Source organism: Bombina bombina, chromosome 12 (genome assembly GCF_027579735.1).
Source record: "Bombina bombina isolate aBomBom1 chromosome 12, aBomBom1.pri, whole genome shotgun sequence".
Lineage (NCBI taxonomy): Eukaryota > Metazoa > Chordata > Amphibia > Anura > Bombinatoridae > Bombina > Bombina bombina.
Genome location: NC_069510.1, coordinates 28,847,845 through 28,863,334, shown reverse-complemented (window position 1 = coordinate 28,863,334; position 15,490 = coordinate 28,847,845). Strand labels below are relative to the sequence as shown.

Sequence of the window (15,490 nt, the reverse complement as noted above, 5' to 3'; positions counted from 1 at the left end):
AAAACAAAAAAAAAACTCTGGCTGGTGGTGTCTCCCCCCCTGGAGGGTGTCACCCGGGTGCGGTCCGCACCCCCTAGTGACGCCACTGTCTTGGAATCCTTTATTGAATGTGCAAGAATGCCATAATGGGAGCTAGCAAAACACATCAGTAAACCAATGACAAGAGACATATATGTGCAGCCACCAATCAGCAGCTAGCTCCCAGCTCCTACCTAGGTATCCTTTTCAACAAAGCATACCAAAAGAACAAAGCAAATGAGATAATAGAAGAAAATTGGAAAGTTATTTAAATTGTATGCTGTATCTGAATCATGAAATAACAAGTATGCCTTACCTCTTGAAGCATCTTCTCAGGGTCTTCAATCCTTATGTCTGTGGAGTGGGGGTATGCAATGCCCTTCAGCATAGTATTGAATTGAAATTCCCCCTTCTTTTTTTTCAACCTTGAGAGATTGGTGATGAAGGAAGGCAATGTTGGACTCTTGAGAAAACTATATCCTTGGTCATCTGCGTTCTGCCTTTTGGGGATCCACTCATCAATGCTGGGTATTATAAACTTATCATCAACCTTAAATTTGGGAACTTTCTTCTCCTCCTCAGAATCAAAGTCCATCTCCATATCTTCTGACTCTTCACTAATGGTTGAGTCTTCACTAGAGTACTCCTTCTTGATTTTTCTGATTGGTATTAACTTATGAGCCTTCTTCTTCCGTTGCCGTTTTCTGTATGGCTATTTTCAAATCGGGTTTGATTATTATTTTGGCATACCAGAAAAAAACAACAACAACATGTATGCAGGGTTTGTTCTAGACTTTAACATTGTAAGGTGAAAACAAAGATGATAAGGGTAAATATCAAAGGTACCTAATGGATCAGATAGTGGACCTTATGTTCTCTCTGCTTAAAGGGACAGTAAAGTCAAAATTAAACGGTCATGATTTGGATAGAACATACAATTTTAAACAACTTTCCAATTTACTTCTTTTATCCAATTTGTTTTGTTCTTTTGGTATCTTTTATTGAAGAGTAAAATAGGTCAGCTCTTAAGAGCTCAGGAGTGTGCACGTGTCTTTAGTACTCTATGGCAGCAGTGTTTTGCAACACTATATAACTAAGCTACAATAATGTTGCAAAACACTGCTGCCATAGAGTACTAAAGACATGTGCACACTCATGAGCTCTTATGAGCCTACCTATTTTACTCTTCAATAAAAGATACAAAGCGAACAAAGCAAATTTGATAAAAGAAGTAAATTGGAAAGTTGTTTAAAATTGTATGTTCTATCCGAATCATGAACGTTTAATTTTTATCCGAATCATGAACTTTTAACCTCTCTCCTTGGCAAAGAACTGAACATTAAAAAAACACATTGACTTTTAAGTTCATTTTTGGAAGTTCTACAGTAATCAAGAGCACTCGTTAGATTCACCAGCAAATGTACGTTTTTATCATAAACTGTGTTTATTAGTATTGTTAACACTCTAAATTATTGTTACATTTTTTAGTTACTAGATCTGCTTTTTTAATACTTTTCACAATCTAAAATATAAGAATGTTTGTTGCCCATTTTACTCCCTTTTTAATTGTATTTAAGAGAAGTATTATATAGAAGCTATATATAGTTAGTGTATTTTATTTTATTTCTATTAGCCTGATGAAACAGTCCTTTTGTGACTGAGGATTTATATTTTTTTATATATACACTTGCTTTTTTATTATTTCCCTGTGGCTGTTTTCCCTCCCTGTGATTTTGTCCCTGTTTTCCCTACAAGACCTCTGTGAGCTGTTTGCTGGAGTGCAGTCTGCTGGGTGGCTGAGAAGTCTCAGCCTGTGTTCTAGCACCTATCTGGTGCTATACGTATGTGAGTGTATTTCACCTTTGTATAAGGTTGCAGTGTCCTACTGTGCTAGGTGATAGGGTTCTGTGTTTTCTTGTTATAGGGATTTCGCACACTTTTAGATTTCCACAACCCACCGGACCTTCATTGCCAGTGCTCAGTCTGCTGGACGACTGAGGTTCCAGCTTGCCCTGTAAGCGCCTCTGTAGGTGCTTTTTCACATGTGAGTAGCGACTCTTGCCTTTTTTTTATCCTTGGTATCTGGACTGTACTAGGCCATTTTGGCGCCTTTGTGTGCTTTTCTCCAAGAATAGAATAACTACACTATAACTGATTCATATACTATGTATTGGTGTCTTGCTTTTCTTGGAATAGTATTGTACATTTACAATTCATTGTCCAAGTGCTTGCAGCTAAAATACCCTAGTATTTTCTGAGAATGAATTAAGATATATTTTAAGGGACATAAACACTCATAAATGGGACCACACATCCCTATAATATTGTTTTAAGGTGTTACCCAAATCCTATTTTATTGTGATTGATTTTTGTACCTCCCTATAGTCAAAACATTGAATAATAGTGCTGTATATGGGAAGCACGTTAATTTGTTTTTTATATTGGATAGCTCCATTTATAAAGTAGGTTGCATGACCATTACAATATTGTTAATTGTATGCAAATTGAACAGTTGTGGCAACTATAATTTGTATTGCTTTCCCTAATGCCTTGCTCTTCCATCAATTTTGAAAAATTAAATTAATTTAAATATATATAAATTATTTATTAATTTATTGTGGTATAATTATGTATTTGTGGGTTGCTTTTTGTGAGTGATTACTGCAAAAATGGGAATATTCTACCTTCTTAAGACCCATTATGAGTTTCCATTTGCTCAGACACTGGGAGCCAGTCCGATGAGTTAATTCTGAGGCTATCTTTGTCCAACGACCTGTATAAAAAATAAAAGCTCCAATCAGTTAGAGGGTCTTTTATTTTTTTATACACATAATAACACATAAATATATATGTATATACACATAATAACACATAAATATAGACGTATATACACATAATAACACATAAATATAGATGTATATACACATAGTAACACATAAATATATATGTATATACACATAGTAACACATAAATATATATGTATATACACATAGTAACACATAAATATAGATGTATATACACATACTAACTCATAAATATATATGTATATACACATAACACGTAAATATATATGTATATACACATACTAACACATAAATATATATGTATATACACATACTAACACATAAATATATATGTATATACACATACTAACACATAAATATATATGTATATACACATAATAACACATAAATATAGATGTATATACACATAGTAACACATAAATATATATGTATATACACATAATAACACAAATATATATGTATATACACATAATAACACATAAATATATATGTATATACACATAGTAACACAAATATATATGTATATACACATAATAACACATAAATATATATGTATATACACATACTAACACATAAATATATATGTATATACACATAATAACACATAAATATATCTGTATATACACATAACAACACATAAATATATCTGTATATACACATAATAACACATAAATATATATGTATATACACATAGTAACACATAAATATATATGTATATACACATAGTAACACATAAATATATATGTATATACACATAGTAACACATAAATATATATGTATATACACATAATAACACATAAATATAGACGTATATACACATACTAACACATAAATATATATGTATATACACATAGTAACACATAAATATATATGTATATACACATAATAACACAAATATATATGTATATACACATAATAACACATAAATATATATGTATATACACATAGTAACACAAATATATATGTATATACACATAATAACACATAAATATATATGTATATACACATACTAACACATAAATATATATGTATATACACATAATAACACATAAATATATCTGTATATACACATAATAACACATAAATATATATGTATATACACATAGTAACACATAAATATATATGTATATACACATAGTAACACATAAATATATATGTATATACACATAGTAACACATAAATATATATGTATATACACATAATAACACATAAATATAGACGTATATACACATACTAACACAAATATATATGTATATACACATAGTAACACATAAATATATATGTATATACACATACTAACACATACATATATATGTATATACACATAGTAACACATAAATATATATGTATAAACACATAGTAACACATAAATATATATGTATATACACATAATAACACATAAATATATATGTATATAAGCATATTAACACATAAATATATATGTATATACACATAATAACACATAAATATATATGTATATTAGCATATTAACACATAAATAAGTAAATTTATGCTTACCTGATAAATTGATTTCTTCTATGGTAACACAAGTCCACGGATTCATCCTTTACTTGTGGGATATTATCCTTCCTAACAGGAAGTGGCAAAGAGCACCACAGCAGAGCTGTCTATATAGCTCCTCCCTTAGCTCCACCCCCCAGTCATTCGACTGAAGGTACAGGAAGAAAAAGGAGAAACTACAAGGTGCATAGGTGACTAAGTTTAAATAAAAAAAAACATAATTTATGCTTACCTGATAAATTCCTTTCTTCTGTAGTGTGATCAGTCCACGGGTCATCATTACTTGTGGGATATTATCTGCTCCCCTACAGGAAGTGCAAGAGGATTCACCCAGCAGAGTTGCTATATAGCTCCTCCCCTCTACGTCACCTCCAGTCATTCGACCAAGGACCAACGAGAAAGGAGAAGCCAAGGGTGTAGTGGTGACTGGAGTATAATTTAAAAAATATTTACCTGCCTTAAAAAACAGGGCGGGCCGTGGACTGATCACACTACAGAAGAAAGGAATTTATCAGGTAAGCATAAATTATGTTTTCTTCTGTTAAGTGTGATCAGTCCACGGGTCATCATTACTTGTGGGATACCAATACCAAAGCAAAAGTACACGGATGACGGGAGGGATAGGCATGCTCTTTATACAGAAGGAACCACTGCCTGAAGAACCTTTCTCCCAAAAATAGCCTCCGAGGAAGCAAAAGTGTCAAATTTGTAAAATTTGGAAAAAGTATGAAGCGAAGACCAAGTTGCAGCCTTGCAAATCTGTTCAACAGAGGCCTCATTCTTAAAGGCCCAAGTGGAAGCCACAGCTCTAGTGGAATGAGCTGTAATTCTTTCAGGAGGCTGCTGTCCAGCAGTCTCATAAGCTAAACGAATTATGCTACGAAGCCAAAAAGAGAGAGAGGTAGCAGAAGCTTTTTGACCTCTCCTCTGACCAGAGTAAACGACAAACAGGGAAGACGTTTGTCGAAAATCTTTAGTTGCCTGTAAATAAAATTTAAGGGCACGAACTACATCCAGATTGTGCAAAAGACGTTCCTTCCTCGAAGAATGATTTGGGCACAAGGATGGAACAACAATCTCCTGATTGATATTCCTGTTAGTTACTACCTTAGGTAAGAACCCAGGTTTAGTACGCAGAACTACCTTATCCGAGTGAAAAATCAAATAAGGAGAATCACAATGTAAGGCTGATAACTCAGAGACTCTTCGAGCCGAGGAAATAGCCATTAAAAATAGAACTTTCCAAGATAACAACTTTATAACAATGGAATGAAGGGGTTCAAACGGAACACCCTGTAAAACGTTAAGAACAAGGTTTAAACTCCATGGTGGAGCCACAGCTTTAAACACAGGTTTAATCCTGGCCAAAGCCTGACAAAAAGCCTGAATGTCTGGAACTTCTGACAGACGCTTGTGTAACAGAATGGACAGAGCTGAGATCTGTCCCTTTAAGGAACTAGCGGATAACCCCTTTTCTAAACCTTCTTGTAGAAAAGACAATATCCTAGGAATCCTAACCTTACTCCAAGAGTAACCTTTGGATTCGCACCAATATAGGTATTTACGCCATATTTTATGGTAAATCTTTCTGGTAACAGGCTTCCTAGCCTGTATTAAGGTATCAATAACTGACTCAGAAAAACCACGCTTTGATAAGATCAAGCGTTCAATTTCCAAGCAGTCAGCTTCAGAGAAGTTAGATTTTGATGTTTGAAAGGACCCTGAATCAGAAGGTCCTGTTTCAGAGGTAACGACCAAGGTGGACAGAATGACATGTCCACCAGATCTGTATACCAAGTCCTGCGTGGCCATGCAGGCGCTATTAGAATCACTGATGCTTTCTCCTGTTTGATTCTGGCAATCAATCGAGGAAGCATCGGGAAAGGTGGAAACACATAAGCCATCCTGAAGGTCCATGGTGCTGTCAAGGCATCTATCAGGACCGCTCCCGGATCCCTGGATCTGGACCCGTAGCGCGGAAGCTTGGCGTTCTGTCGAGACGCCATGAGATCTATCTCTGTTTTGCCCCAACGTCGAAGTATTTGGGCAAAGACCTCTGGATGAAGTTCCCACTCCCCCGGATGAAAAGTCTGACGACTTAAGAAATCCGCCTCCCAGTTCTCCACTCCCGGGATGTGGATTGCAGACAGGTGGCAAGAGTGAGACTCTGCCCAGCGAATTATCTTCGATACTTCCATCATTGCTAGGGAGCTTCTTGTCCCTCCCTGATGGTTGATATAAGCTACAGTCGTGATGTTGTCCGACTGGAACCTGATGAACCCCCGAGTTGTTAACTGGGGCCAAGCCAGAAGAGCATTGAGGACTGCTCTCAATTCCAGAATGTTTATTGGAAGAAGACTCTCCTCCTGATTCCATAGTCCCTGAGCCTTCAGAGAATTCCAGACAGCGCCCCAACCTAGTAGGCTGGCGTCTGTTGTTACAATTGACCAGTCTGGCCTGCTGAATGGCATTCCCCTGGACAGATGTGGCCGATAAAGCCACCATAGAAGAGAATTTCTGGTCTCTTGATTCAGATTTAGAGTGGGGGACAAATCTGAGTAATCCCCATTCCACTGACTTAGCATGCACAGTTGCAGTGGTCTGAGATGTAGGCGTGCAAAAGGAACTATGTCCATTGCTGCTACCATTAGTCCGATTACCTCCATGCATTGAGCTACTGACGGGTGTTGAATAGAATGAAGGACACGGCATGCACTTTGAAGTTTTGTTAACCTGTCCTCTGTCAGGTAAATCTTCATTTCTACAGAATCTATCGGAGTCCCCAGGAAGGGAACTCTTGTGAGTGGAAAGAGAGAACTTTTCTCTTCGTTCACTTTCCATCCATGCGACCTTAGAAATGCCAGTACTATCTCTGTATGAGATTTGGCAGTTTGAAGGCTTGAAGCTTGTATCAGTATGTCGTCTAAGTACGGAGCTACTGAAATTCCTTGCGGTCTTAGTACCGCCAGAAGAGTGCCCAGAACCTTTGTGAAGATTCTTGGAGCCGTAGCCAGTCCGAATGGAAGAGCTACAAACTGGTAATGCCTGTCTAAAAAGGCAAACCTTAGATACCGGTAATGGCTTTTGTGAATCGGTATGTGAAGGTAAGCATCCTTTAAATCCACTGTGGTCATGTACTGACCCTCTTGGATCATGGGCAAAATTGTTCGAATAGTTTCCATCTTGAACGATGGAACTCTTAGGAATTTGTTTAGGATCTTTAAATCTAAGATTGGCCTGAAGGTTCCCTCTTTTTTGGGAACTACAAACAGATTTGAGTAAAACCCTTGTCCTTGTTCCAACCGCGGAACTGGATGGATCACTCCCATTAATAAAAGATCTTGTACGCAGCGTAGAAACGCTTCCTTCTTTGTTAGGTTTGTTGACAACCTTGACAGATGAAATCTCCCTCTTGGGGGAGAGGATTTGAAGTCCAGAAGGTATCCCTGAGATATGATCTCTAACGCCCAGGGATCCTGAACATCTCTTGCCCAAGCCTGGGCGAAGAGGGAAAGTCTGCCCCCCACTAGATCCGGTCCCGGATCGGGGGCCCTCAATTCATGCTGTCTTAGGGGCAGCAGCAGGTTTTCTGGCCTGTTTGCCCCTGTTCCAGGACTGGTTAGGTTTCCAGCCTTGTCTGTAGCGAGCAACAGCTCCTTCCTGTTTTGGTGCAGAGGAAGTTGATGCTGCTCCTGCTTTGAAATTACGAAAGGAACGAAAATTGGACTGTCTAGCCTTGGCTTTGGCCTTGTCCTGAGGCAGGGCATGACCTTTACCTCCTGTAATGTCAGCAATAATCTCTTTCAAGCCGGGCCCGAATAAGGTCTGCCCTTTGAAAGGAATATTAAGCAATTTAGATTTAGACGTAACATCAGCTGACCAGGATTTCAGCCACAGAGCTCTGCGTGCCTGAATGGCGAATCCTGAATTTTTAGCCGCAAGTTTAGTTAAATGTACTACGGCATCTGAAATAAATGAATTAGCTAACTTAAGGAATTTAAGTTTGTGTGTGATGTCATCTAGTGTGGATGATTGAAGTGTCTCTTCCAGAGACTCAAACCAAAATGCTGCTGCAGCCGTGACAGGCGCAATACATGGAAGAGGTTGCAATATAAACCCTTGTTGAACAAACATTTTCTTAAGGTAACCCTCTAATTTTTTATCCATTGGATCTGAAAAAGCACAGCTATCCTCCACTGGGATAGTGGTACGCTTAGCTAAAGTAGAAACTGCTCCCTCCACCTTAGGGACCATTTGCCATAAGTCCCGTGTGGCGGCGTCTATTGGAAACATCTTTCTGAATATAGGAGGGGGTGAGAAAGGCACACCGGGTCTATCCCACTCCTTAGTAACAATGTCAGTAAGTCTCTTAGGTATAGGAAAAACGTCAGTACTCGTCGGTACCGCAAAATATTTATCCAACCTACACATTTTCTCTGGGATTGCAACTGTGTTACAATCATTCAGAGCCGCTAATACCTCCCCTAGTAACACACGGAGGTTCTCAAGCTTAAATTTAAAATTTGAAATGTCTGAGTCCAGTTTATTTGGATCAGAACCGTCACCCACAGAATGAAGCTCTCCGTCTTCACGTTCTGCAAACTGTGACGCAGTATCAGACATGGCCCTTGCATTATCAGCGCACTCTGTTCTCACCCCAGAGTGATCACGTTTACCTCTTAGTTCTGGTAGTTTAGCCAAAACTTCAGTCATAACAGTAGCCATATCTTGTAATGTGATTTGTAATGGCCGCCCAGATGTACTCGGCGCTACAATATCACGCACCTCCTGAGCGGGAGATGCAGGTACTGACACGTGAGGCGAGTTAGTCGGCATAACTCTCCCCTCGTTGTTTGGTGAAATATGTTCAATTTGTACAGATTGACTGTTTTTTAAAGTAGCATCAATACATTTAGTACATAAATTTCTATTGGGCTCCACTTTGGCATTAACACATATAGCACAGAGATATTCCTCTGAATCAGACATGTTTAACACACTAGCAAATAAACAGCAACTTGAAAATACTTTTCAAAGTAATTTACAAATAATATGAAAACGAACTGTGCCTTTAAGAAGCACAGAAAAAAATTATAACAGTTAAAATAATTAAGTTATAGCATCAATCTTTGTCAGAATATACAGTTTTAGCAAAGGATTGTTCCCCTCAGCAATTAAACAACACAACTTTAGCAAAGGTTTAATCCCATTAGCAAAGATAACAATTTCTGAAAGCAGGAAACAAATTACAGAATAAACGTTTTTATCTCAGTCAAACTATAATTCTCACAGCTCTGCTGTGCTGACTGAAATATTTGATGCATAGTAAAAGCGCCCCTCCCCCACACACACAGCAGTGAGGGAGAACAGAAACTGACAGAAAAAAACAGATTTAAGCAACTGCCAAGTGGAAAAATAGTGCCCAAACATTTATTCACTCAGTACCTCAGTAAATGAAAACGATTTTACATTCCAGCAAAAACGTTAAACATAATCTCTAGTTATTAAACAGCTTTATGTCTTTCTTACAGTGTAATTCTAGTGAATTACCATTCTCCCAGAATACTGAAGTGTAAAGTATACATACATGACATTATATCGGTATGGCAGGATTTTCTCATCAATTCCATTGTCAGAAAATAAAAACTGCTACATACCTCTATGCAGATTCATCTGCCCGCTGTCCCCTGATCTGAAGTTTACCTCACTCCTCAGATGGCCGAGAACAGCAATATGATCTTAACTACTCCGGCTAAAATCATAGCAAAACTCTGGTAGATTCTTCCTCAAACTCTGCCAGAGAGGTAATAACACACTCCGGTGTTATTTTAAAATAACAAACTTTTGATTGAAGATATAAAACTAAGTATAATCACCATAGTCCTCTCACACGACCTATCTAGTTGCTGGGTGCAAGAGAATGACTGGAGGTGACGTAGAGGGGAGGAGCTATATAGCAACTCTGCTGGGTGAATCCTCTTGCACTTCCTGTAGGGGAGCAGATAATATCCCACAAGTAATGATGACCCGTGGACTGATCACACTTAACAGAAGAAATATAATCTGTCTTAAAATGACAGGGCGGGCCGTGGACTCGTCTTACCATAGAAGAAATCAATTTATCAGGTAAGCATAAATTTACTTTTCTTCTATAAAGGTAAGACGAGTCCACGGATTCATCCTTTACTTGTGGGATACAATACCAAAGCTACAGGACACGGATGAACGGGAGGGACAAGACAGCTGGTTAAACAGAAGGCACCACTGCTTGAAGAACTTTTCTCCCAAAAACAGCCTCCGAAGAAGCAAAGGTATCAAATTTGTAAAATTTGGAAAAGGTATTAAGCAAAGACCAAGTCGCAGCCTTACAAATCTGTTCAACAGAAGCATCATTTTTAAAAGCCCATGTGGAAGCCACCGCTCTAGTAGAGTGAGCTGTAATTCTTTCAGGAGGCTGCTGTCCAGCAGTCTGATATGCCAAACGGATGATGCTTTTTAGCCAAAAGGCAAGAGAGGTAGCCGTAGCTTTTTGACCTCTACGTTTTCCAGAATAGACAACAAACAAAGAAGATGTTTGACGGAAATCTTTGGTCGCTTGCAAGTAAAACTTTAAAGCACGAACCACGTCCACGTTGTGCAATAGACGCTCCTTCTTAGAGGAAGGATTAGGACACAGAGAAGGAACAACAATTTCCTGATTAATATTCTTATTAGTAACAACCTTAGGAAGGAATTCAGGTTTGGTACGCAGAACCACCTTATCAGCATGGAAAACAAGATAAGGCGAGTCACATTGCAATGCAGATAGTTCAGAAACTCTTCGAGCCGAAGAGATAGCAACTAAAAACAGAACTTTCCAAGATAGAAGCTTAATATCTATGGAAAGCATAGGTTCAAACGGAACCCCTTTAAGAACTTTAAGAACTAAATTCAAACTCCATGGCGGAGCAACAGGTTTAAACACAGGCTTGATTCTAACTAAAGCCTGACAGAACGACTGAACGTCTGGAACATCTGCCAGACGTTTGTGCAGTAGAATTGATAAAGCAGATATCTGTCCCTTTAAGGAACTAGCTGATAGCCCCTTCTCCAATCCTTCTTGGAGAAAGGACAAAATCCTAGGAATCCTGATCTTACTCCATGAGTAGCCTTTGGATTCGCACCAATAAAGATATTTACGCCATATCTTATGATACATTTTCCTGGTGACAGGCTTTCGAGCCTGAATCAAGGTATCTATGACCGACTCAGAGAACCCCCGCTTGGATAAGATCAAGCGTTCAATCTCCAAGCAGTCAGTCGCAGAGAAACTAGATTTGGATGCTGGAATGGACCTTGAATCAGAAGGTCCTGTCTCAGTGGCAGAGTCCATGGTGGAAGAGATGACATGTCCACCAGGTCTGCATACCAAGTCCTGCGTGGCCAGGCAGGTGCTATCAAAATCACCGAAGCTCTCTCCTGTTTGATTCTGGCAATCAAACGAGGAAGGAGAGGAAATAGTGGAAACACATAAGTCAGGTTGAACAACCAGGGTACTGCCAGAGCATCTATCAGTACTGCCTGAGAATCCCTTGACCTGGACCCGTAACAAGGAAGTTTGGCATTCTGACGAGACGCCATCAGATCCAATTCTGGTGTGCCCCATTGCTGAATCAATTGTGCAAACACCTCCGGATGGAGTTCCCACTCCCCCGGATGAAAAATCTGGCGACTTAGAAAATCCGCTTCCCAGTTCTCCACTCCTGGGATATAGATTTCTGATAGATGGCAAGAGTGAGTCTCTGCCCATCAAATTATTTTGGTAACCTCTATAATCGTTAGAGAACTCTCCCAAATCAAAAAAACGTTTGCTCACAAACATTTGCCATTCAGTGTCAACCATATTTGTAATTGGCCCCATATGCAAGCTAAGTAATGCCCTTCTTTTAGCTCTAGGATTACTGCTTACCCTTACCCTCATGGGTATAATGTCAGCCTTTCTGAAATACACAGTCTCTCCAGAAAAATATGACTGAACATACCTCATTGCTGCATAGCATGAAAACCGTTCCTCACACTGAAGTTTCCTGTACTCCTCAGCCTCTGTGGGAACAGCAATGGACCTTAGTTACAAATGCTAAGATCATCCTCCTCCAGGCAGCAGTCTTCATCCATCTGCTGCCTGAGAGTAAATAGTACACACCGGTACCATTTAAAATAACAAACTCTTGCTTGAAGAAATTAAAAACTAATATTTTATCACCTCTTTCACTTTACCCTTCCTAGTACTTAGAGTAGGCAAAGAGAATGACTGGGGGTGGGGCTAAGGGAGGAGCTATATAGACAGCTCTGCTGTGGTGCTCTTTGCCACTTCCTGTTAGGAAGAATAATATCCCACAAGTAAAGGATGAATCCGTGGACTCGTCTTACCTTTATAGAAGAAATATATGTGTATAAGCATATTAACACATAAATATATATGTATATACACATACTAACACATAAATATATCTGTATATACACATAATAACACATAAATATATATGTATATACACATAACACATAAATATAAATGTATATAAGCATATTAACACATAAATATATATGTATATACACATAATAACACAAATATATCTGTATATATACATAGTAACACATAAATATATATGTATATCAGCATATTAACACATACATATATATGTATATAAGCATATTAACACATACATATATATGTATATAAGCATATTAACACATAAATATATATGTATATACACATAATAACACATAAATATATATGTATATACACATAACAACACATAAATATATATGTATATAAGCATATTAACACATAAATATATATGTATATAAGCATATTAACACATAAATATGTATATACACATATTAACACATAAATATGTATATACACATATTAACACATAAATATATACAGTATGTATATACACATATTAACACAAATATATATGTATATACACATACTAACATATAAATATATATGTATATAAGTTATAAGTATATACATATCCATTTAAAATTGCTGCCCATCACTGCGCTACTTACCCCCGCTTAGGTTCTGTGCCGTGTATGACGGCATCCGAACAAGGCTCCCATTGGAGCCTATTGAAGCACGCTCTCGTGAGCGCAATGCTTCCGTGCAATGCGAATGCTAGGTCGCGTTCGCATTGCACCGTGACCTAACTAATCTGACCCTTTGTAAGAAATTGTATATGTGGCAAATTAATATTCTCTACTTCACCATGAAGGGATTAAACACATAATTAAACTTAGCTCCAGATCAGCCATACACTATAGGGAGCTAGCTGAGCACATCTAGTGAGTCAACAATGAGACATATATGTGTAACCACCTATCAGCAGTTAGCTCTCAGCAGTGTATTGCTGCTCCTGAGCCTATCTAGGTATGCTTTTCAACAAAGGATACCAAGATAACAGAAGAAATTTGATAACAGAAATAAAATTAAAAAATATCTTAAAATTGCATGTTGCAATTAAATTGTAATTTTGACCTTCATGTCCCCTTAAATAAAATCAAATGCATTGTATTCAATAGATTTGGTCAACATTAATATTACATATCTATAAGAATTCTGATTGTAAAGTTTGCATAATAGTTTCTCATTTAAACCCACTGAATATTTACACAATTATAGATTAAAATATCAGAGAGAGACAGAAAAAATCCCTACAGAATGGCTGTACCAATCTCTTGTTCAGAGGGGGATTGCATTTTAAGTCTGGACTGTCTCTTAGGAGGGATACAGATATACACTGCAAGAAACTGATGGTGATATAGGCTGTATCCTGTACGGTAATAATTTCATAAAACTAGTCACATAGTTATGTTTCATACCAATTGAGAACTTCTTGCTTGTTTTTATGTACAGTAAAATAATGCAATAATTTAAGGGATTGATTTTGTTTGAAACTTAGGAGTTACCAGAATACACAACAATAGAATTGTTAGTGTGGGTAATATTTTTTTATTTGGATGTATATAAGCCCCAGAAATAACAATATTATAAACATGATTATTAATTTGACCATGGGCTACATACTATGGTCAACACAGACTGCCATTAAAATACTAGTAAGAGTGATATATATCAGCTGTCTTTGGAACTCAGAGGAAGTACATATATGCATCAACAAAACATGTCAGATCATGTGGTATACCTTGTGACGCTTCAGTGCATACTAGCCTGACAATATATTATATCTTGATTTCAACTTTGGAGGATCATTTCTCCTTCTCTTTATTTTGGACTTGTGCAACCAGGATAGCCACAAATGTATGTCTCTGCAGGGACGTATTTTGGCCTAGGCAAATAAGGCACTTGCCTAGTGCGGTAGATTTGGGGGGGCAGCACTTTTTGAGTCTAACTACACACACACACTCACACATACCCGCACACTTCAATACACATACTCACTATAAACATACACACACTCACTACACACACACACACATACATATACACATACATGTAGGTGAACATGAACATTTACTTTGAAAATGCCATGGAAAAAAAAAGCTACATTACACCCTGGCAAAAATATGTTATGGTCAAAAAAGACATAAAACCTGTGTGTGTGTGTGTGTGTGGGGGGGGGGGGGGTTCCACAGGAATTTGAGTGCCTAGGGCAGCACAAAACCTAAATATGCCACTGTGTCTCTGTGATAATCATTTTAAAACTATATAAACATAACACTTACCAACACCATACTTTTCCACAAGTTCGAGAAATTTTTTATGTTCTTCAAAGCTCCATTTGCCTTTTTTTAAATCTGCATGGAGTCCTTTTTTGTACCTGGGAGGAAAATAATAACATTGAGGTTTTTTGGACATTTTCTAAAGAATCAAATGCATGGTCATGATAGCGTCCTCCTAATTATCTCATGCCAAACACTGGTAACACGCCCCTTCTGCATCGGTTGATGTTTAATGATCCCTAAAATAAAAGCCCCATAGAATTATGTTGTGTGAGGGAGCGAGGAGTTAACACATCCACACTTGTTCAATAAAGAATCTATCTTTGGAACAGGAAGTGGAGTAAAAAAATGGAAGCAGAAAGGATTGTGCTTGCATTTTTGCAATCCATGTGTAATCTAGCTCATAATATTTAAATATG

At 37.6% G+C, this 15,490-nt stretch overlaps 1 protein-coding gene across 1 annotated transcript in view; it reads right to left on the bottom strand.

Annotated features, from left to right (window-relative positions):
* SNAPC4 (small nuclear RNA activating complex polypeptide 4) overlaps nucleotides 1–15,490 on the bottom strand; it is a 221,792-nt gene that overhangs the window by 103,337 nt on the left and 102,965 nt on the right. The window contains exons 14-16 of the mRNA XM_053695908.1: nucleotides 15,075–15,169; nucleotides 2,703–2,791; nucleotides 335–730 (exon numbers count right to left, since the gene is read on the bottom strand). Of these exons, the coding sequence (XP_053551883.1) occupies nucleotides 335–730; nucleotides 2,703–2,791; nucleotides 15,075–15,169 (580 nt within the window). The remainder of the gene's footprint in view (nucleotides 1–334; nucleotides 731–2,702; nucleotides 2,792–15,074; nucleotides 15,170–15,490) is intronic.